The following is a 23,012-nucleotide window of genomic DNA, read 5'->3' on the forward strand; positions in this document are numbered from 1 at the left end:
AGGAGTCCGGTCAGGGGCAGCGAGTGCCGCCACCTTCTCTGGGCTCTAGGGCCCGGTACTCACCTCCACCCTGGCTCTGATGGGCGACTGTCCTTGCAGCTCTGCCGCTGTAAGTCCTAGGGCAGGCCAGGTTCTGTGTGTCTGTGTCTTGGCACCCAGCACAGCCCCTCGAGTACAGCAGGGGCTCAGTAACGTGAAGGAGGATGTGAGTGGAGGCAATCCCAGGAGGGTCCAGCCTTGATTGGGCAACTTGTCTCTTGGCCTGCAGGGGAGGAAAGGCCCGGAGTGGGAGGAGGGCAGGAGGGTTAATGAAGGGTCCATCGCAGATGAAGACTATAAGGCCTGTCCTTGTTTCCTGTAAATCTTGTAATTTCGTGCTCCAGGGGACCACAAAGTAAGAGAGTCTATGGGGAGTGAACCCAGCTCCCCGGGCCACCCCCCAACTTCCTCTGGAAACCCCTCTCCTGTGTTTCCCCTCTGGGTCACCTAGGCCAGCCAGCTTCTCCAAGGCTTTCTCTTCCCCCAGCTCGCCCTCTGACCTCTGGCTCCTTACCTCTCTACCCCACCTCCACCTTTTTGACAGAGAGCATGTGTCTGACTCATTAGACCTGGAGGGGATCACTCAGGCACCAAGAGGCGGGGCTCCTTCCCAATGACCACGTGGCCACCTCCCTTCCTTCCTGCACCGCCGCCCCCCACCCCCACCCCCTTTCCATAGCTTCTTAGAGCCTTTTGACTCCAAGAGGTCAGAGTTCTGCTTTCTGAAGTGAATCATGCTGAAGAAACCCCAGGCCACTTGTCCAGGGGAAGAGAGGGGCTGGGGAAGGCCTGGGATCTGGTGGGCTGGTGAGGGGCGCACTCATGTGAGCTCCAGGTATGCTGGGGGCCACACGCCCACAGATACACCAGTGAGTGTTTAGAGACCATGCTAAGAGAAGCTAGGTTCAAGGCTGGAGACAGCTCAGCTGTTTAGTGGCCGTAAGGAAGGGGCTTTGAAGGGCGTGTCTGAACATGCAGTGGGCACTCGGGAGCGTTTGCCGGGCGGTGAGTGTGTATGAGTGTGTCACATAAGGTTTTGCCTTGTTGATGCGCGTGATGAGGTCAGAGAGCAGAAGTCCACATGAGGACAAATAACGAGTGTGTGTGCGTGGACAGAGGTGAGGGGCCGCAGTGAGCACGTGTCGTTATGCAGGCATGCTGGGCAGGAGGCCATGCTGGCTGCTGGCTCACTGAGCCAAGGGGGACAACCCACATTCCTTAGAAGGGAAGGGAACAGACCCTTCACTACACCGCCTGGGTGCCCAGCTTGGGTCCTTTTGTCCCACTGGTGTTTCAGAGATGGATGGTATCCCGGGTTTGCAGAAGACTGAAGCACAAAGACAGTGTAACGTGCCCAAGGCAGTCATACTGCTGGTCAGTGGCACAGCTGGGATTCAAACCCAGGCCTGTCTGATGCCCGAATCCCTGTCAGAGGCCTGGACACAACTGTCTGGGGAACGTGAGGGAAGACAGGTGTTGTGCTCCTGGAATGTGGATTCAGGACAGGTCCCCACATACCCTGCCTCTGAACCCCGCACTGATCCAGAGTGGGGTGATGAAAGGCTTGACCATCCTTACAGAGAACTTCCTGGGCCTCCCTCTCTGAGCCCCCCACTCTCCCACCAGACCTCTCACTGCTCACCTTCCAGGCTCAGGGATGGGCCAGAGCTGCTCCCTCTGCAAAGTCCATGCATCTCCCACTGCTATGACCCTGCCAGCTCCCAGGTCAGTCCAAGCCACGAGGGCCTCTGAGCCCGGACCACCACAGTGAGGTCAGAGCTACTTGCTGGAAGTTCAGACACACCCTTGAGGACTTGACCAAATCCCCCATACCACCAGGCCCTGCACCCAGATCCCTGGACTCAGAAGGTCACACCATGCTCAGAACCTGAGACTCCGCCCTGATCCCCCTCAACTGGGTGCAGTGACCCCAAGTGAGTGCTACTCCCTTCGAGTCCAGACTGGCCACCTGGTTGAGGCTTCCTGAGTGCAGATCCTCACTCTGTGATCCTGGGCTGATTATTCATCTCCTGGAGACTCTTTCCTTAGCTGTAGAATGGAACTGATAATCCCTACCTCACAGCCTCACAGGAAGGATTCAGTGAGATCTTGCAGGTAAAGGGCCTGACACGGAGTAGAGGCTCAGCAAATAGTACCTAGTATTAGTACCTGGAGTCCCTCTGTTGTGCTTTCCCCTGGGATCCTTTTGTGGCCACTGTCCTTTCTGTTTGCTGCCCCCATTGAGGCCCAACAAAACCTCTCAGGTCCCAGAGTGAGGCCCCTATAAGCTCTGATCCCCACACCCTAGCAGCTTCTCTCAGGGACTCCTACCTCTAGGCTTAAGGGCAAGTCCAAGTGCCCCTGTGACCCTCTCACCACCCTCAGGACCTTCCACCTTAGCCTGGCTTCCTCCCCCTTACTGCCCCATTCTCCCTGAACCTTAGATCCCACCCCCTTCAGGCCCTTCTGGCCTTTGTTGGAGCAGGTAGGCCCTGCCCTGACAGCCAACTGTCCCCTCTCCTGCAGGCTCTCCAGGTGGCCAGGCAGTTCCTGCTGCAGCAGGCCTCGGGCCTGAGCTCCCCGGGCAACAATGACAGCAAGCAGTCGGCCTCTTCCGTGCAGGTGAGGAGGAGGGCAGGGGAGGCGGGTGGAGGGGATAAATTGGCCCTCGAGGGACGGACAGGACCAGCTGGAGGATGGCTCTGGCCAGTCCCCAGTGCCACAAAGTAGGCAACTTCCCAGAAGCAAATGCAGTCAGTGCAGGGGTGGGGTGAAGAAACTTAACTTTTTCTTGTCTCCACCCCATGGCCCAGGCCTTGCTCTGCTCCGTGTCTTTGTGTGTGTGGCTCAGAGTTTGTGTCTTCAGTGAGCCCTTGCCTTCTCCGGGTACCTCCTGCTTGCTTCCTTTCCCTGGCTCTGCCCTCTGGGTCCCCATCCCTTCTCAGGTTTCTGTTTCTCCATCCCCATGGGTCACTTGGCCTGTCCCTCTCTCCCTGGCTCTCTTAGCTGCTGAGGTCACCACGTGCCTCCTCCCCATCTCTCACCCGCCAGCTCTCTCTCTCTCTCCCCCCCAGTTTCCTGTCTCTCGGTGTCTCTCTGTCTCTTTTGTTTTCCTTTGCACAATCTGCCCTTTTTTCCCCCTTTCCCTTCCCCCAGCGTGCAGGCCCATCTGGCTGGCTGGGGGAGGGGAGTTCTGTTGGAGGTTTAGGGGGGTGGGGGGAAGCCGGGCCTTCTGTTTACCTTTTGTGTCACAAAGAACTTGGGAGAATTGCGGTCTGAGTCCGGTGGGTCACGATTGGGGCAGCCAGTTCCCCTCCCCCCGGGCCCTGCAGCCTTGCTTCCTCGCTCCTCCACCCACCCCCCCTTTCCCCACAGCAGCAGGGGAGGCTCGGAATTGGGGAGAGGATTAAGCCGGGCTTTGAAAGGAAGTTTATCTAGGGGAGGAAGGGTAAGCACGACCCTGAGCTAGGAGCTCTGGAGTTTGTGAGGGTGGGGTGGGGAAGGAAGGAGGGAAGTGAGGACTGCAGGGAGGATAAGGACCCAGGACAAGGCTTTGTCCCAGGATGGGGATTCCAGGGCTCTGAGGAGTATCTGAGTCTTATGTCATACAAGCTTATACTTGGAAAATGGTTTGAACAAGTTCAAGGTGGCCGACGGGTGTGGGGCCTGAGCAGTGGTCCTCTTTTAGAAGTCTTGAACCTAATGAGACAGCCCTCAAGAGGGAGGAGTTGGGCCAGGATAGGTGATGGTCTGGATGGGGAGGTGAGAACAGATCTGGAAGGTAAATAATGGGAAGAAGAGAAAGTTCTCACACCAGAATGATATAGAAGGTTCTCTTACCCTTCTCGCGTCAGGACTGGGCCCCTTTGAATTAGGGATCTCCCAACGCCCCCCACCCCCAACACACACACATATTTCCCGGGTCTGAAATGGCTACTGCTCTGAGTTGTCCTCACCCTGGGCCGGGCCTCACAACCTCTTCTAAGAACAGGGAAGGATGGGCTGGGGTAACAGTAATGTTCCCCTAGCCAGAGAGGGCCTGCTGACCCAAGGCAGGAGGGAAGGAGCTTGATGGTAGTTGGAGGGACTGAGGTCAGGCATCAAGAAGGACTTTATTACAGGGGCACCTGGGTGGCTCAGTTGTTGAGCATCTGCCCTTGGCTCAGGTCATGATCTCAGGGTCCTGGGATCGAGCCCCACATCGGGCTTCCCTACTCAGCAGAGAGCCTGCTTTTCCTTCTCCTACTCCCCTGTTTGTGTTTCCTCTCTCGCTGTGTCTCTCTGTCAAATAAATAAATAAATTTTTTTTTAAAAAAGGACTTTATGGCTGGCTATGAGGTATAGGAGATCTGAAATAATTGAGAGGGGAAGGGAGGCTAATGGAATCTGCCTCAGGAGAGCCCCTTCCCCAATACAAGAGCAGCCCTGGAATGGCTTAGAGTAAGAGGCGGAGGTTTGGTCAGAGAGACAGAGCAAATGATCCTTTTCTCAGGCCTCCTCTCTCCTTGCCTCCTCCTCCAAATCATTGACTGATTCATCCATTCGTCAAATACTTGCTCAGGACTAATGAAACAAACAGCATTTACAGACTGCTGACCATGGGGCAGACACTAAGTGCTTTACATGTGTCATTTGTCTCCCTTTATCCTCACAATCCTGTGGGGTCTAGAGATGCTGTTATGAGCAGATAAGGAGACCTTAGCCCAGATAGGTTGAGTCACTTGTCCAGAGTCACACAGCTAATAAGGGACAGAGCCAGAATATGACCCCAAACAACTTGCCCCAGAATTTAGACTGTAATGTCTGCGCTGTGATGTCATGTGTGCTCAGCACAGCAGTGAACGCCAGCAGTCCCCAGGTGCAGAGTCCCAGCCAGATGAGTCTCTGGGTTCAGAGAGGTGGGGTTCATGGGCCATGTCTGAACTTCCCCAGGAGCCTGGAGATCCAGCTGTGGACCCTCTTCCAACCTGGATACCTTCCTTGCCTCTCATTCCCACCCTTAGGTTCATAGTTTCTAAGGAGGTGAAGCTTCTGTCCCTCAGTGGGGCCCAGGGCCTTCAAATAACTTCTCTGTGAGTGAAGTGGTTAAAGAAGAAAGATAGATGGCCACCCGTTTCCGGTGGCCTCCACATGACAATGCTCTGCTCCCCAGGGCAAGGCAGGATTGGCTGCCTCACCTCCCCTCTCCCAGAGCCAGCTTCTGAAGTTTCTAGAACCATGTTAGTGTCCAGCTCCAGCCTGGAGATGGCCTAGCTTGTGCCCAGGCCTAGGCCCCAGGCAGGGAGAAGTCAGTCACAGAAGGCAGCAAAGTTAGCTGGGAGTTTTGAGGTGCAGAGGGGACGGCGACTAGGGCCAGGCCCCTTAGCCCTGCCCAGCCTCCATGCAGCTTGTCATTGCCCCTGAGGCTGACCCTCCAGAATTTCTGGAAATTGATCTTAGTGCCCCACCGCTTCTTGCCGCAGCCCCAGCCCAGAACTAGTCTGAGGACTTCCTTCTGGTCATCTGCAAGGGAGTTTAACCTAAACCGAGCTTCGGCCTGGTGTCCCCACTTGAGCCAGTGACCCTAGACCACACTTCAGGGGTTGAGTTTGGGTCCTTGATTCTAACACCAAATTGCATCCGTGGGGTGCTCAGCCTCCCCACGGACAAGCATCCTCTCTGTAAGCTGCCAGCCAGCCCAGCACACTATACATACCGTGGGCGGAGAGGACCCAGGGGCCTGGGCCGGGGCCCCTTGGGAGGGACTGGAGGCAGCTGTGGGCATGTAGCCCACGGCTCACCCTGCCAGGCCTTTAGTAAGCATTTAGCCACCCTGGCCACTCTCCAGACAGTGACTCATGGGTCTTGCTGAGCTGACAAGCTGACAGTGTCTATCCTGACCCATCCCAGCCTAGCGAGGGGTCAGCGGGGACACCAGGGGAGCTCCAGCTCTGTCCTCAAAACCCTGAGGGGTGTTGGGGGGGGGTGGTGTCAGCCAGTCCAGGAGCTCAGCAAGCCCTCGGCAGCCCCCTCCCTGACCTCTCTTGACCCCTGGGCCCCGGCACACTAGTACACACAAGGCAATCCAGGCGTCTCTGCAGCCGCCTCTCCAGCCAGCTGTGCGGCCAGCTGTTCGGCCAATTGGCAGGGACGGCGGGGGCCGGGGAGGCCTTCCAAGGTCATCTCTTCCATTCCCCTGCGTCCAAGTAGGAAAGCCCCAAGGAAGGAAATGCCACATCCTTTCTTGTATGCCACTCACCGTGACTCACAGCCCTATGGTGTCTGGGCTGTCTCCCTGCCTGGGCCATGTCCATCTCCAGTTCAGTCCTCCCAGGATGAGAAGGTCAGGCCCTGGCCATGCAGTGCCTTCTGGGGTTGGAGAAGTCATGGAGAAAGGAGAGTGAAAGGAAGAGAAGAGGAAAACCCAAATGTTTTACAAAGTAGTTTTCTCTACATTTGCATAGAATTTAATGGGCTACAAATAACTTTCACTTGCCCCTATTCCCACTGTCCCTTTGGGGACAGGCCAGGTTATTTAAGTTCTCTAGGTCTCAGTTTTCTCATCTGTAAAATGGTAATGATGATTAGACACCCTACCTCCCCCGCTCCCATTTGCTGTGAAGATTGAGCAGAGTGCCTAAAGGCACCTAATTAGCAATTAGCGGTCTGGGTGGAAAAGGTGAGGTGAGGTGATTTCAAATAATAGCCTCAGGAACAAGAGCCTAGGTCACCTGACTCAGAAATCCAGGACTCTGAGCTCCCTGCCACCATGTTGGGCACCCCTGAAGGAGGAGGAAAGAAAAGGACGGCTGAGCGGCCTCCCAGCCTCAAGGGCACCCAGCAAGGGACACAGGCTGCCTCTGCAAAGGGTGTGGGTCTGTGCCACTGTCTGCCCCCTCGCCCAGGCCCCTCCAAGAGTGAGGACCAGAAGACCCCCACGGCCTGGCTTTCTAGGTCTCCTCTAGGTACAGTTGTAAGAAGGGAGGTTGGCCTCTGGCTCTCCAGCCTCCTCAACCCCTCCGCTCTCCGGATAATTCAGTTTCCACCCACACTTCCTAACCTTCCTCAAGATCTGCTCTGAGGTAGGGAAAGCAGTGTGGACACGGGGAAACACCAGGAGCCATGGAGTTCACAGACCCGGGCTTGAATCCCAACCCTGCCATTTAAGTAGAGGCCCGGGGGGGCCTTCCTTCACCCACAAGCATTCCCCGATAAAGAGCCAGGGTCTGTCCCTCCCAGGGCTGTTGGCACAGAGATGGCTGAGATAAAGGAGAAGAGCCCAGGGCTGGGGCTCAGCCACCAGTTATTGGGGTGAGGTGTAAGAAGAATTGGGAGCCCTGGGACTTCCCCCATGTCCCTGGATCCACTACACCTCCTGTGCCACTCCTCTTCCTGGGGATTCCCTAATTGGTGATTTGAGGCTGAGTCCTTCTCCCCCACCCTCCCAGCAGCTCCGCCTCCCCTTCCCTACCCATGAGGCTGGGGTGGGGGTAGGTGACAGGGGTCACCAGTCCCTTGAGGATATAACCTGTCACATCCTGCCCGGACAAGTCCGGCAGGATACTCCCTGCCTGGGCTGCCCAGACCCCTCCCTCCCCACCCTTGGGCTGCCAAAGGGGCCTCTGAGCTGCTGGAGTAGGTTTTTCAGTTCAGGGGAGTAAATGCTCAGTGAGTGCCTGCTGTGTGTGGGAAATGGTTGGGGGTAGGGACAGGGTGCTTTGAGAGCTTGGCAGCAGGAGGGGAGATGAGACCAGCTGGGCTCTGAGCCCCATCAGGTCACCCGTCCTGCCAGAAAGGTGCGACTAAGACAGCCTTGCCACTTGGGCCTCCCTGGCGATGACTACCCCAAAGCCCGGGGATTTCAGGAAGGTGGGGCGGTGGAAAGAATGATGTTAGTGCTTTTCCAGGAACCTGTTAGCTGATAGCTAGGTTCTCTGAGCCTCCTCCAGAGGCCTAAGCCAGGCCAGGGCATGGAGAGCTCCTCCACTCGGAGAATCCTGCCTGTTCCTGCCGGAAGGCATCATCTCCACTGGTTCAGTTCCCGGTTTAGCGTTTGAGGAAACTAACACCCCAGAAGTGGCTGCAAGGGACTTGCCTGGAGGGCACACAGCAAATTCCTCCCAGAGCTAGAAGTAGCAGCCCACGTCCTGGCTCCCTGCTTGGTGTTCTTTCCAGCCCACTTTGACTTGACAACACCTACGTACGCCGTGGCGGGCCCTCCCTGGGTTAGCTCTGGCTGTGGGTGTGCCCTGCTGATGGCCATGCCAGGGTATGTGATATGTGTGCGATCGGAACCAGAATCCAGGTCCTCATGCTGTGGGGGCCGCAGACTGCTCTCCGGCCAGGCCCACCGTGGACATCGCGCTCTCGGAACATACCGAGCTATTTACCGGGAATGGCTAGGTGTTACCCATCCCCATCCCTAAGGAAGAAAGCCTGCCAAGCTTGGATATAGGTTCTATGACTGGTGTCACTGGACATAGTGCCTCTTGCGATAACAGCCCCCCCCCCCTTTCCGGGCGCCTGCTGTGGGCCAGGCTCTGTTTGAAATTTCAGCTCACTAATCTTCATGAGAGCCCTAAGAAGTGGGCGCTGTTTTTACTTGCCCTTCAGAGACAAGAGTATGGAGAACAGGGAGGTAAATCACTTGTCCAAAGACACACAGCACGTAGGTGGCAGAGCCAGAATTTGAACCCAGCGGTCTCCCTCCGATCCTCATAGCCATACTGTGGGTGGGAGTGAGAGGAGCAGGCTAATGGGGCCCAATCCCACAGGTGCCTGTGTCGGTGGCCATGATGTCGCCGCAGATGCTTACCCCCCAACAGATGCAGCAGATCCTGTCGCCCCCACAGCTGCAGGCCTTGCTCCAGCAGCAACAGGCGCTCATGCTGCAGCAGGTGAGTCTGGCCCCAGGGCCGTTGGGAGGTGGGGGAGAGGAGAGGAGGGTGGGACGGTGGCCTCCCATCTCGCACCCTGTTTACTGCCAACATCACTGCTGGCCAAAGCCGGGGAAGAAACCAGAGAGACTGCTCAGGCTGGATGGATCTGCATTCCTCCAGGGCAGCTGGGGAGAGGTCAGGGGTCAGGCCTCTCCTGCAGTGGCACCCCCATGCTCCCCGTCTCACCTGCCCACCTCTGTATCCAGAACCCCAGGGAAGGGCAGAGTACTGGAACATCCCGGCACCTCGCTGTGATGGATTCAGGAGACCGGCAGAGAGGCAGGGCAGTCTCAGAGCTGTGGGGTGAAGCCCCCCCAACCCCATCCCTGCTCCACTTCCTCCCCACCCAGGCCCTGCTGAGGACCCTCAGAGCAGACTGAGGAGAGCAGGCATCTCCCCACGGGGTGTCTCTTTCACCACCCCAGTGAGACTCCCTACTTCTGCCTCCAGGAGCCCCGTCACAACAGGGCCAGGGCTGCTCTGGGGTCCGCAGTCCCCGGCCCGTGGTAACCCACTCGCACCCCTGCCCCCCTCCACCTCCCACCCAGCTGCAGGAGTACTACAAGAAGCAGCAAGAACAGCTCCACTTACAGCTTCTCACCCAACAGCAAGCTGGGAAGCAGCAACCCAAAGAGGTAAGGGGCCTGACGTGCCCCCTCAAAGGACCGCTGCCCCGGGCCCCTCCTGGCTGGAGGCTGGGAGCCACACAGTGGCTAGGAGAGAACTGCCTTGCAGGCATAGGAGACCAATCAGGATGCGCCGGGAGGGAATTATGGGGCAGAGGGGAATGGGAACTGGGGATGCACAGTTCTCCAGCTGCCCTTGTCCCCACTCCGTCCTTCCCTCCTTGCCTGTGTTGTCGGATTAGTGAGGACAGGCCCCCGGTGTCCCTTGCTCATGACCAGCTGCCTTGTCAGGTCCTTTCCTACCCACTTGTCTCTTAGTGACTTAGCACCTCAGCCCGCCACACACCCTCCCCCACGCCCGGGTTCTGGTCCCTCAGAACCCTCAGAACTTGCGCTGCTCCCTCCAACACTGCCCCAACCTCTGCCACTTCTTGTAATATCAGGCCCTTCCCCTCCAGAGAATTCCCGGGCCTCACCTGGGCCACAGTGCCCCCTGAGCTTCCGTACCAGGCCCCTGGGCTCCCCCTCCATGTCCCAGACCTGTGCCTCCCTCCTGCTGGCCTAACCACAGCCAAGTCCTGGGTGGCTTCTTCCCAGAAGGCTGCCCTGCTGACTCCCAGTCATTTCCCAGTGCCCTCAGCCTCCCCCTCAAGGTCTCATCCTTGTTGCCTTCCCTGCATTTTCTCTAGGCTGGCTTTACTGAATAGCTAGCCCCCCACTGCACCCCCAGGGCAGGGGGCCAGGCAGAGACGTCCCTGCCTCCCGAGCACCCAGCACAAGCTTGGCTCCTGGGGCTCAGAAAAGACCTGCAGATGGGCTGACTTGTTGGTGCCTGTGTGAAGAACTGACTGGCTGGGAGGTTGGGGGGAGGGGGGCGCTGGCGGGAGACAGGGAGGGAGAAAGCGGAACTCCAGACCTATAGTGAGCAAGCGAGCAAGTGTGCGCCTGAGCAGTAGAGATGCGACTCTTCCCCAGGCCTGGGTCCCAATGACCAGCTGATGCGGATCTTTTAAAGTCCCGTCAGACTCTTTGATTCCCTGTATCTAAGAAGCAGGAGAGGAGAGGAGCTGGAGGGGGTAGGCCCCCTCCTCGGCGCAGGAGGGGGGCACCCGCGCATGTGGGAAGGGTGCCCGCCAGGCGGGAGTGGCCCCCAGAGCCTGACAAGCTCATCGATCATTGTGATGAGAGCCCCCCCCTTTCCAGGCGAGCACAGCTGCGGTGCGGGGAGCCAAGGCGGAAGGAGGGGGGCGGGAGCAGGGAGGGCGTCGTGCTGAGCGTCTGGGTCTGCTGTGTGTGTTTGCGCGCGTGCGTACGTGGTGCGTGCGTGCGTGTGTTTACTGCGAGGAGGCATGCAGCCCTATGGAAGCTGGGCCGGGAGCAGAGAGGCTGCAGCGGCGGACGCCACTACGACAGCTCCAGGGGCTGAGAGGCCCTGGGAGGGGGTGGCCGCGGGGTGGGGGCCGGAGGGCGTGCCGGAGGCTGATGGTACCCCTCTCGGCCCGCCCCCTCGGGCCCCCCACCAGGCCCTGGGGAACAAGCAGCTGGCCTTCCAGCAGCAGCTCCTGCAAATGCAACAGTTGCAGCAGCAGCATCTGCTCAACCTGCAGAGACAGGGGCTGGTCAGCCTGCAGCCCGGCCAAGCCTCAGGGCCCCTCCAGACCCTCCCGCAAGGTGAGTGCCCCCCAGCCCAGACCTCCCCCTGCCCCACCCCATTCCATTGGCGCCTGGGGCCCTGCCAGCCTCCCACCATTCTCTCCCGCAGCAGCCGTGTGCCCGACAGACCTGCCCCAGCTGTGGAAGGGCGAGGGTGCCCCCGGGCAGCCCGCCGAGGACAGCGTCAAGCAGGAGGGGCTGGACCTCACCGGCTCAGCCACCACCGCTACCTCGTTTGCCGCCCCCCCCAAAGTCTCACCCTCCCTCTCCCACCACACCCTGCCCAACGGACAGCCCACTGTGCTCACACCTCGGAGAGACAGGTGCGGGGCCCAGGCCGGGAGAGGGCGCTGCACACCTGCCTGGCGGCAACCCTGCTCCTTGAGGGATGGCACCCCTGGGTGAGGGACAGGGAGGGGGGAGGCGGAGCTTGTGGACCCGGAAGTTTACCCCTCTCCCAGGGCACACAGCATTGTTCTCAGCCTCTGGGAAACCCATATGAGGGTCAGAAACTTCACCAGCAGGGGTCCTGGCCAAGCTGGACCCAGGCCGTTGTGGTCTCCAGCGTCCCTGACTGCTGCCTCTCTCTTGCTCTCCTAGCTCCTCCCACGAGGAGACGCCAGGCTCCCACCCCCTCTACGGACACGGAGAGTGTAAGTGGCCAGGCTGTGAGACCCTGTGTGAAGACCTGGGCCAGTTTATCAAGTAGGTGTCACCGTAACCCTCAATTCGCCCCGCCCGCCAACAGCAGACTTTCCACAGGGCCCTTCATCCCACCCCCCAGCCGGCCACCTAGCTTGCCCCTCTTTGGACCTTAGCCACCAGCTGTCCTGCTGTCCTCCCCTCCGGGGCACCTAGCCTAACTCCTTGCCTGCCCCCACCAGCTCCCTGATACCCAGCCTCCCATCTATATTTGCAGGGGCCTGCAGCCTCAATAAACCCCATACCCAGGCTCTCAGAGCCCCTCAGTACGGGGGTGTGAGGAGCAGGAGAGGACACCCCCCCCCGTAGCCCTTCCCTGCTTCCCCCAGACTCAGCCCAAGAGACTGACAGCCTAGTGACAGGCCGGAAGGCCGGTGGACAGGCAGGGCGGGAGGCGACCAGCTGCCACTGCCGTGCCAGGCTCTGTCACTGACTGATTAACTCCGCTGTCTCCCAGACCCTTGCAGCATCAGGGTCAAACAAATTGTTTTCACGCTTCGTCAGAGGTTTACTTAATTAGTTCATTTGCAATTAGATCTCTCTGTAGCTGGGATTTTAGCAAAGACATCAAAGGAGGCTGACGAGAAGGCGGCTTCCTTGGTTGCCCTGTTGCCCCGTTTTTTGTTTTTTTTCTTCCCACCTCTTTCCCTTTGTATCTCTTGGTCTGTCTGCTTTCCAGGCTGTGGGCGGGCTGGGAGCACGGGATGGGAGGGTGGTGGCCACAGGCAAAGCAGGGCCAACTGTGTCTTCTCTGCCCCCTCCTACCCCAAAGACACCTCAACACAGAGCACGCCCTGGATGACCGGAGCACAGCCCAGTGCCGGGTGCAGATGCAGGTGGTCCAGCAGCTGGAGATCCAGGTGCAGCTCTGAGGATGCTCACTGACCGGGGTGGGGGGGGGAGGGGGCGGTGCGGGGGATGCCAGGCCTGGCCCCACCCTCAGCACTGACATCCCAGGAGGGCTTTAGAGGGCCTTGCGGACAGGGGTCATGTTAAGCTTTCTTGCTCCTAAGTGCCAAGACCATGAGGTGATTGTAGTTAGAGTCTCAGGAGCAAGCCAAGGTTGGGGGTGAGAGTTGCGGTGTATCTGCCGGGAGTCCCGGAAGAGGAGCGTCCATATAAAAACCATAAAAATGCCAACAACTAACATAGGGAGCCCTTACTTGGTGCTGACTTAAATACTTCACCTGTAGAACTCCGGGAATCCTCTGAACAGCCGTATAAGGCAGCTGCTATTCTCATCCCCACTTCATAGATATGGAAAACCGAGGCCCAGAGAGGTGAAGTTACTTGTTGCTCTGGTCACTCACCCCAGCGGGTGGCCGAGTTGGGGTCAGAAGCACGGCGGTCTGGCCCCCGAGTCTAGCATGTAGACCCCGAGGTCTAGCATGTAGTACCTGACAGTCCAGCAGGCAGAGTGAGGGACATTTACCCATTTCCCTCTGGCACCTAGCAGAGCACCCTGCCCTGAGAGGGTAGTTGTGAAAGACCTATTGAATTTATGAATGGGGGTGAATGAATCATTCATCCATTCCTGTGTTTCCATTCATGGCGCGAGGTCCCTCTCACACACAAGTGCCACTGAACTTGGGTGTTGTTCAACCGCAGCCTCTGCCTTGGAGGAGGAGAAAAAGCATGTATTGTTAGCGAGGGGGCCCCTGACCTGTAGCTTGAGCCTGGGACTCACGGTCTGGAGGAGAAGTGGTGAGTCCTTCATTGGGCCGGCAGCCCCAGGCCCTGGCCTCGAGGGTAGCAGGGGACCGAGCAGAGCCGAGGCCTTCTAGGAGCAGGGGACAGAGGGAGCCAGAGGCTGATATGTGAAGGAGAGGAGTGGTGGGAGAGGGCTTTTCTCGGGTGTCTGGTTGGGGAGAGGTGGCATGTGGAGGAGGAAGAGGACTGGACCCCTTGGGGGCTCAGCCCCAGCTCACCTCCCGCCCCTCCACAGCTCGCCAAGGAGAGCGAGAGGCTGCAGGCCATGATGGCCCACCTGCACATGCGGCCCTCCGAGCCCAAACCCTTCAACCAGCCCGTGAGTGACTCTCCCCTTCCTGCAACCCTCCCAGGACCCCTGGCACCCCCACCCTGGGGACTGGGCTCAGCACCCTCCCCACTGCTCACAGCTGAACCCAGTCCCCAGCTCTTCCTCATTCTCCAAGGTGACCGTCTCCGCAGCAGACTCGTTCCCAGATGGTCTCGTGCACCCCCCGACCTCGGCTGCTGCCCCCGTCACCCCTCTACGGCCCCCCGGCCTCAGCTCTGCCTCCCTGCACAGCGGGGGCCCCGCCCGCCGGAGGAGCAGTGACAAGTTCTGCTCCCCCATCTCCTCAGGTAAGGACTGACAGGAGGGTCATTTCCCCCCACCCCGAGCTGGATCCCCCATCCGGCTACCCCACCCTCTACCTCTCTTCCCCAGAGCTGGCCCAGAATCATGAGTTCTACAAGAACGCCGATGTCAGGCCCCCCTTCACCTACGCCTCCCTCATCCGTCAGGTGAGCATGGAAGTAGATGGGGGGGCACCCAGGCTGAACCCCCATCTCGGAGTCTCAGCCTCCATGAGAGTCAGAAGAGAGATAGCCCCTGCTGCACCTGACCTCTCTCTCTTGGGCTTCTTCCTGGCTGTACAGCCTCTCACCCAGGCTCCATCTGAGTCTGTGCCGCTCGTGTGGGCGTCTCTCTGGGTTTTTGCTGCTTACACCCACTGTGCTGTTCATTCTCTCATTCCCATGTACACACGCTCCTAGGAGACTGTTTTCTTTCTTTCTTTCTTTCTTTCTTTCTTTCTTTCTTTCTTTCTTTCTTTCTTTCTTTTTTTAAAGATTTTATTTATTTGACAGAGATCACAAGTAGAGAGAGAGAGAGAGGAGGAAGCAGGCTCCCTGCCCAGCAGAGAGCCCGATGCAGGACTCATCCCAGGACCCCGAGATCATGACCCGAGCCGAAGGCAGAGGCTTAACCCACTGAGCCCCAGGCAGCCCCAGGAGACTGTTTTCTGATAGACTCAGGGTCACTCTCAGTTGGTTGCTGCCTGCCTGCCTTCCCCCCCCCCCACCAACCCTCTCTCTCTCTCTCTCTGTCACATACACAGACACCCCTCTGTTTACTCACGTCCTTGATGCTCATGTAATATTCTTATGAATAAACATTTGCACAGATGTCCTCTTGCTGTGACCCCCCCCAGCAGGCACACGCATCCTCACAGGTACCCTCATATATGCACCCCCCCCCCACCTCAGGCTTAGGGAGCCCTTTGCCAAAGTCAGGATAAATTGTGAACAGCCCCCAGCCTGTGGCTCTCTCTCCCAAGAATATTACTTCATTTTCATTCCAGAGTGGGGGCCCTTGACACCAGTTGCCCTCCAGAAGAAATTCACGTGCTCCTTGCACAAATGCATAGCCCTCACAGCTCATGTTTCCTAGCCCGGAAGCAGCCTGCCCCACTCAGGGAATGGACGACACCCACCAGTCCTGTCCACGAGCCTCTGTAGTGGGTGTCCTCTGTTCTCAGGGTGGGAGTCGGGCCAGGCAGGAGGGAGAGAGCACAGGCCTGTGACCCTTGAAGGCTCAGACTGAGGGTCCCTCTGCTTCTCTCTGGCCCACAGGCCATTCTGGAAACCCCTGACAGGCAGCTGACCCTGAATGAGATCTATAACTGGTTCACCAGAATGTTCGCCTATTTCCGGAGAAACACTGCCACCTGGAAGGTGAGGCATGCTCCCTCCTCCTTGCCAAGGGCCCCAGTCACCCTTGAACATCTCCTCATCCCCTTGACACCAAGGCTGCATCACATTTCGTCCCCTCAGAGGGTCAGTTCTTCAGAAATGCCCCCAGCTGGGTCTGGGCCGTACCATAGGTCCCTCCACCCCCACCTCAGCATGGGCTGTGGAGTATTCTCTAACTGCCCCTTAATAGCCCCTTCTTTCCAGCCTTGTGCTGCCTGCTTTCTGTCAAGAAATCCTCCTCTTCCCTGGAGTGCCCCCCAATAGGCCCCACAAAGTAGGGCCTCCAGGAGTTAATAGTGCCCCAGCCTGTTGGGGAGGCTTGGGGTGACACTCTCCAGAGACCCTAAGGGTCTGGGTACCTTGGCTAAAGGTGCCTGTTCTGGAGCCAGGGGTGGGGTGGGCCCTGTGCAGGCACAGACACAGGGACAGCCGAACGAGACCTGTGGACTGCGCACTGGGACATAACCACAGGCACCCCCGTACTCTCCCCAGCTCTGCCATGGCGGCAGGAAGATAATTGTCTCCATCCAATTAGTCATTTCAGCACCTTCAGCCATAGAGTTTTCTCAGGGGACTGGAGGCAGGGAAGGAAGGGACCCTAAAAAATGGGACACGGAGATGTGGACTGGGGCACTCAGCCATTCATTTTCCCATAGCCAAGATGGGAGGGGTGTGTGTCTGTCTGTCTGTCTGATGGGTGAGAATATTAGTGTCTGTGCAGCAGAGTGGAAAGTGATATCTAAATTGGGAGGGGGTGGAGGGAAGGAGAAGGGAGTGTTGGCGCCCTGCGGGGAAGGTTAGAGGCGGGGAAGGAGTCCTTAGCTCGCAAGCTTAATTGGATCCCTGGCTCTTGAGTCCCCCTGCTGGCCAGCTCAGAAGCTGCAGCCAAACAGGCTACCTCCCCACCAGCGGCCAGCTTTCAACAAGTGTCACTGAGGCCCCCTCCCCACCAGTGCCCAACTGGGTGGGGTCTGCATAAGGCCCAGTCTCCTCTAACCCCAAAACGTGCTAACCGCAGCAGGAGAGACTGCTCTGTGACCTTCCATATCCCTGCGCGCCCAGTTCTCCAAGCTGGGGAAAGAGGCTTGGAGGCTGGGACGGTGGCTCTGATTGGCTCTGAGTGATGTCATTTCCTGCCAACCACAGTCCTGCCCTCTCTCTGAGCTGGCAGGGCCTTGTTGGGACCACCAGGTCCAGTCTCCAGCCTCTGGGACAGTTTGGATATCAGGTTTTTAGAAGATAGAGTCCTGTACAGACATAAAGGGTCGTTAATGATTGTTATCTAATGTTTATGTTCATAATGCAGGTTAATCCTTTACCTGTAGGGGTGAGAGTAGAGAACCTCATTTCCATTAGACAGCTCAGGGGCACAGTGTCCCTCATCCCCCTACCCTCCTTTCCTGTTCTCTCCTTTCTCCGGGATCAGGAGAAGCTGGTTTGGGTGACTTCCTTAAACTCCTGGGGGACCGTCTTGAAACCCCTCCCATTTAGCCAAGCTCCTTTAGGCCTTCCATGCCCCCTTCCATGGTCGCCCTGCCAGGATCATCCCAGTGGTCTCACACCCCCGGGGTCTTCACCTCCTCGTCCCGTCGCCTCCTAATAGGTCCCAGCACAACACCAGCTGAACGAGCAGGCGACCTTTCTAGTGAGCAGTGCTCGGCTGCTGTTTCTGCCACTTCGGGCACTGCCTGTTTCCTCCCCTCCCTGTGGCACAGCAGAATCTCTCTTAGCTTGAGGTCCACTTTGACCTTCAGGACTTTTGCAGTCAAGCTTCATTCATGTTCCTGGGGAAATGTACCCTGTCTACACCTAACTGTTCGACTTCCACCAGCCAGCCATATATCTGGCCCTTGAAGTCCCTCTTCTCCTCAACTCCTCCTCCTCTTGCATTCTTCCTCTTGCACTCTCTCTGGCCCCCACCCCGAGATGCTGTCCACTTCGGACCGGGGCAGAAGGGTCGGGAGCCAGCGTGGGCCAGGCCAGCTGCCTTTCATCCGGGGACAGAGCTGCCATCTGCCAAGCTGATGGTCCCCCCCCAGCCCTCCCCCTGTGTCCATCCCCTCCCAGGGCCCATGTTGTGGGCCCGTCCTTTTGTTTACGCAGCCCCCGCCAGACCCCTTAAATTGCCGTTAATGTTTCAGCGTAACGAATTAGTCTCTCATCACGAATCAGGCTTCGAAATGAGGGAAAAAAGCCCCGGTGAGGCCATCCTCGGAAATTGGGGTCATTCTCATTTGCAAAGCGGAGGATCGGAGCCCCGTAATGCGGGCAAATTTATTCCGAGGCAGGAGCCCCGGCGTGATTAGGCCCTTTGTAATTATCGCTCCAAGAGATTCCACTCCAGCCGCCCGCCTCCCTCGTGGATTAGCAAGCGAGTCGGAAAAATACACAGGATTTAATTAGAGGCAAATTAAAATTGGTAATGAAATCGGGCCAGTTGCAAGTGGCAAGAGTTGGAAGGGAGAGAGGGAGAGGGGATCTCCAGGGGCACGGGCTGCCCGCCCTGCCGGCTTTCTTCCCCGTTTAGAAATGTAAAGAGGAGACAAGGATGGGGACAAGGCGGGGTGGGGGGGTGGAGGCTGAGGGAGGACAGGTAACAGGGACAGGGGTGGGTGGGGGGCGGTGGTGAAGCTGAGAGAGGAGAGTACAGGGACAGGACTGAGGGACATGGAGTGAGTGGGCTCGGGCCCTCATCTAGGCCCCCCCGGGGGGGGCGGTTGGGACCAAGCCACCCCCTCTCACCCAAGTGTCCTACAATTCAGATGGCCTCAATTCCTGAAGTCACCCCGCCAGGAGGAGGTGGGAGCGACAAGGTGACTTTTCCTCTTTTCTCTCCTCTCCCTGCCTCGCAGCTACCAAATACCGCGCTCTTCTTTCTCTCAGTTGATTTCAACAAGTATGTGTGTGAGGCCTGCAGTATGCCTCCTGCTCTTAAACTGTTCTCAAAGCCATGGCTCCCACACTCCGAGAGGCTGAAGAAGGGTGCAGTGAGGGTTCCTGATTTATTTCCAAAACTTGTAAAGCCTCGTGGGAATGCTGCATGCACCTAAGCTAACAGGCCCCAGGCTCGGGTGCAGGCCCACAGCGACCGGGGCCCCCCGAGTGACAGCTGCGTGTGCCTGATCAGTGCTGGTGGGAAAACAAATGATTGCTACCCGGGTAGTGTTCACTTGGTAGACAGAGTTTTCCGAAACACGGCAGGGAGAAGGGGAGCCAATCATAGAATGGGCTGTCTGCAGTGAAGACCTTGGCAGTCCCTGGGTCAAGGGCAGTTGAGAGGCAGAGGGACTCCTCCCCCTCGGCAGCCTGTGTGGCCCTGGGCCTGGGGAGGTGGGAAGTGGTAGGGCTGCGGTGGGGCGGGGACGTCCCCGTGTGCTTGCCAGCGCCGGGAAGGGGCCGGGCAGGCTGCCTCTGAGCCCATGTCATCATTGCACCCCCAGAATGCTGTGCGACACAACCTCAGCCTGCACAAGTGCTTCGTGCGTGTGGAGAATGTCAAGGGTGCCGTGTGGACTGTGGATGAGCGCGAGTATCAGAAGCGGAGGCCGCCAAAGATGACAGGGTACGTAGGCCCAGCCCTGAGCAGAGGCAGCCACCTGCAGCATGGACCGGGGCACCTTCCCCATTCTCTCCAGGACTCGCCTGTGTACCCAGTTCTTCCTCCTTTGGAGGCAGAGTGGGGAGAAGAGGGATGGAGGAGCGCAGGGGAGCCCAGAATCTAGAAGTGACATGAAGGGGCAGGTGATCTGTCCCTATTTCTGACTGAGGAAAGGAGCCTGGGGGCCTGGGACCAGAGAAGGAGACCCAAAGTACCTGTGGCCAGAGTTGGGACATGGGCAGATGCCAGCTAGAAGCTCTGGCTTCCCGTGCACCTCTGCTTCTCACTGGCTGTGTGACCTTGGGCCAGTTCCTTGACCTCTCTTGGATCCTCTATAAATGGGGAAAGGGGATTCATCATGATGGTAGAGGGGCAGCTTTGAGCCACTGCTTTACCCGACCCAACTCCTGGACACATTCCCGGGCAGAAAAGTCTTTGGTGAGGAGCGCACGGGGACCAGCAGCGCGTATGACTATTAGATGTCCCAGAATTCAGGATGGCAAAATAACGTGGGTATTACAGATGTGGGCCTATCCGGGCTCTAGCTTCGACCTGTTGGACCCCGGAAACAGCAGAGAAACCCCGCTGGGGTGGCATGATGTGAAGACCAGCACGGGGAAGGATCCGTGTTCCCCCTTGCCAGCTCCAAGATGCTGCACTTGCCCCAGAGCCCCAGAGAGCCTCGACCTGGAAGCTGTGAAGGGGGCTGTCCCTCCACGCTGCGCCTCATCAGCCTGAGGCTTGAACAGGCCTTAGAGGTGGTGCTGACCCTACTCTGGCCTCCTAGGTTCAGGAATGGAATGGTCCCTGGCATGAGCAGGGCCTTACCCGGCTGCACTGCGAAGGGGGAGTAAGTGAGTGAAGGAACCAAATAGTGCCTTCTCTGTCTTCCAGGAGCCCCACCCTGGTCAAAAACATGATCTCAGGCCTCAGTTACGGAGCACTTAACGCCAGCTATCAGGTGAGTGCTCCCTGGGCCTTGACCCCTGGCTGTCGGCACCCCCCCCACGCGCTGACCCCCCCCCCCCCACTCTCCCCTGCCAAGAACCCATCTGTCCAAGGAAGGGCAGGAGGGTGAAGACCACTCTGGGTGACCTGAATCCCACCCCTCTGCCCCGGCCCCACTCGGGGCTCAGCCTCCACCTCTGCTGTCAAGTCTGGGTTCGGGCACAGCAGAGAGCAAGGAGGGAGGTCGGCATAACCAGTGGGGCCCTGTTCCCTGGTTTGCCAGTCTTGGAAGGGGAGGTGTTCTTTGCCCTCCCCCTAAGGGATCGGTTAGGCCCAGGCTCCCAGGGAGACTGGGAGGCATCAGGTCAGGGTCATGATCTGGCCTCCAGAGGTCAGGGCACAAAGACTCCAGGAGGCTGGCTGGGGGTGGAGCAGGGACCCACTGGGCCAAGTGGAGCTGGCTCACTGGACCAACCCTGTGCCCTCCAGGCTGCCCTGGCCGAGAGCAGCTTCCCCCTCCTCAATAGCCCTGGCATGCTGAACCCGGGCTCTGCCAGCAGCCTCCTGCCCCTCAGCCATGAAGACGTGGGCGCCCCCGTGGAGCCGCTGCCCAGCAACGGCAGCAGCAGCCCCCCTCGCCTCTCCCCACCCCAGTACAGGTGAGCATGGAGCATGGAGCCGCCACCCCAGTGCCCCCCAGATGCCCCTGCAGGTGGGATCCCCATCTTATCACTCCCTGCCCACGTACACACACCTGTCTTCCCAGGACGAGTGACCTCTCTTTCTCCTTATTCTCCTCCCTCCCTTTTTATTCCCCTCCTTCCTGTAACTTTCTTCCTCTTCTCCTTCCTCCTCTCTACTGTTTCATCTCCCCTCTTGCCTACAGACACCACCACCTCTGTCCTTCCCAACCTCCCCCTTCCTCAGAGGAGAGCTCCTGTGGAGATCGGACTGAAGACATCAGGCCCCAGGGGCTCAGGGATGATACGGTCCTGGGGAGGTGACCTGGGAATACCCCCACTGCACCCCCAAATTCTGGATATTTGAGGGGCAGGGGAAGGCCCCTGAGGTGCCCATACAATCCCTTCACAGCCACCAGGTGCAGGTGAAAGAGGAGCCAGCAGAGGCAGAGGAAGACAGGCGGCCGGGCCCTCCCCTGGGTCCTCCCAACCCCAGCACCGCGGGGCCGCCAGAAGACAGGGACCTGGAGGAGGAGCTGCCAGGAGAGGAACTGTCCTAAGGGCCTCTAGGGGCAGGCTGGGCAGGGGTGAGACCCCTCCCTCCGGAACCCAGGCCCCACCTTCCCCCACTCCTCAGCCCCGCCCAAACCTCAAGGCACTTCCAGGACTCAGATGGGAGGGCTGGGCCAGCAACTCCCCATGTGACCTGACTGACAGACGCTCGGGGGCAGGGACGGTCCTGCCCCCGAGGGGACACAGAACCCCTGGTCTGGGACCGGTAGAGGACTCGGAGGGCCCAGACCCTTCCTCACCCTCCCCTACATCTGAATACCGCCTCCCCCCAACCACCAGCAGCAGCAGGGCCCTCCTCCCCCACCAGCTTTCCCCTACAGGGCCCCTCAGCGCCGTGGAGACCCGCAGGCGGGGCTAAGCCACCCCTCTCAAACCCAGGGCCCCTAGCACCTGGCTCTGGCAGTGTTTTCTGGCCGGAGGCCCCCCACTTTCCCAATTTGTGCTCCCTTCCACCTTCTTTTCCGTACTGTGAAGTCTCCCCACCGCCCCCCAACTCCTGCCCCTGCCCTGGCCTAGGGCATTGGGGGAGGGTGCTGAAGTTTCAGACCATCCCCAGAAGAAACCGGGTGCCTCTGCTGTGCCTACTCCAAGGCCACAGCTGAGGCGGGACAAGTTGTGTGCGCTGTGGGGGTCGGTGGGAGCAAGACTGCCCGGGCCAGACCCTGCCCTCGACCTGAGACAGAACCCAAGCTGAACTGGGCCTCTGCCCCATTCAGGGGGTGCTCCTCAGCTTCCGCCATCCCCCGCAACAGAGGAAGAGGCCCAGCACTGACCTACTGACAGGGTCTATGCTGGGTGTACTAATGGAGGGGGAGCTGCCAAAAGGAGCTGCGCGGCCCTTGAGGCTGGAGTTGGGCTCAGAGGGGCTGCCAGAGCCACCAGAAGCATCCTGCCTCTGTCCTAGGAAAGGCCAGGCTGAAACTAGGCTTGAGGGGCAGGTGGCTGCTGTGACCCCGATGGGTCACCCCCAGCCTACAGGTCCCCCATTGTAGTCCTTCCTCACCCTCCCTCCGCACCCCTCCCTGAACCCCCCACGCCCCCCCAGTTAAACCGATGACCAAAGACCTTTCTTATGCCGGAAGCAAAAACCAAAACTTTTTGTTGGCTTTTTCCTTTGTCGCCTCCTGCACCCCCTACTCCTCCTTGCTCCTCGACCTTGGCCCCAGGCTAGAAGCCCTCCCTCCACTTAAGTTATTGTTTTAAACCAAAGTTTACAGTGTCTGTTGGTGGCCCAGACCCTCTCTCCACCCTTCCTCCACCCCACCCCAAGGACCCTGGGACTCAGTAGAGGCTGGGGGCCCTGCTCACCCCCACTCTACCCTTGGCCAGCCCGGAGGAAGGCAAGAGGGCAGAAGGAAGGAGGTGCACTGCCCTCAGCACCCCAAGGGGTTCCCCTGTCCTCAGGCAGTGGACCTCAAGCCCTAGTGCCCACCCTGGGCTTCTTCCTGGGGGCTCTCCAGACCCCTCGCAAGGACCAAGTCCCCCATCACGCTGGGAGTGTGGATTCCAGCAGAGGAGCTGGGAAAAAAAAAGTGAGACTCCACAGACCCCCTAT

At 58.8% G+C, this 23,012-nt stretch overlaps 1 protein-coding gene across 3 annotated transcripts in view; it reads left to right on the forward strand.

Moving 5' to 3' along the window:
- The window catches only part of FOXP4 (forkhead box P4), a 51,159-nt gene extending 28,608 nt beyond the window's left edge, over nucleotides 1–22,551 (forward strand). The window contains exons 3-17 of one of the 3 annotated variants that reach the window (XM_044250683.1): nucleotides 2,566–2,661; nucleotides 8,793–8,915; nucleotides 9,506–9,592; nucleotides 11,107–11,254; nucleotides 11,346–11,559; nucleotides 11,837–11,941; nucleotides 12,711–12,798; nucleotides 13,884–13,967; nucleotides 14,095–14,266; nucleotides 14,352–14,428; nucleotides 15,539–15,640; nucleotides 19,099–19,220; nucleotides 20,151–20,217; nucleotides 20,694–20,863; nucleotides 21,297–22,551. In XM_044250683.1, the coding sequence (XP_044106618.1) occupies nucleotides 2,566–2,661; nucleotides 8,793–8,915; nucleotides 9,506–9,592; nucleotides 11,107–11,254; nucleotides 11,346–11,559; nucleotides 11,837–11,941; nucleotides 12,711–12,798; nucleotides 13,884–13,967; nucleotides 14,095–14,266; nucleotides 14,352–14,428; nucleotides 15,539–15,640; nucleotides 19,099–19,220; nucleotides 20,151–20,217; nucleotides 20,694–20,863; nucleotides 21,297–21,444 (1,803 nt within the window). In that variant the 3' untranslated portion in view covers nucleotides 21,445–22,551. The remainder of the gene's footprint in view (nucleotides 1–2,565; nucleotides 2,662–8,792; nucleotides 8,916–9,505; nucleotides 9,593–11,106; nucleotides 11,255–11,345; nucleotides 11,560–11,836; nucleotides 11,942–12,710; nucleotides 12,799–13,883; nucleotides 13,968–14,094; nucleotides 14,267–14,351; nucleotides 14,429–15,538; nucleotides 15,641–19,098; nucleotides 19,221–20,150; nucleotides 20,218–20,693; nucleotides 20,864–21,296) is intronic. The other 2 variants (XM_044250687.1, XM_044250688.1) reach the window with 2 other exon arrangements.
- The last annotated feature ends 461 nt before the right edge of the window (nucleotides 22,552–23,012 follow it).

This window comes from Neovison vison, chromosome 1 (genome assembly GCF_020171115.1).
Source record: "Neovison vison isolate M4711 chromosome 1, ASM_NN_V1, whole genome shotgun sequence".
NCBI lineage: Eukaryota > Metazoa > Chordata > Mammalia > Carnivora > Mustelidae > Neogale > Neogale vison.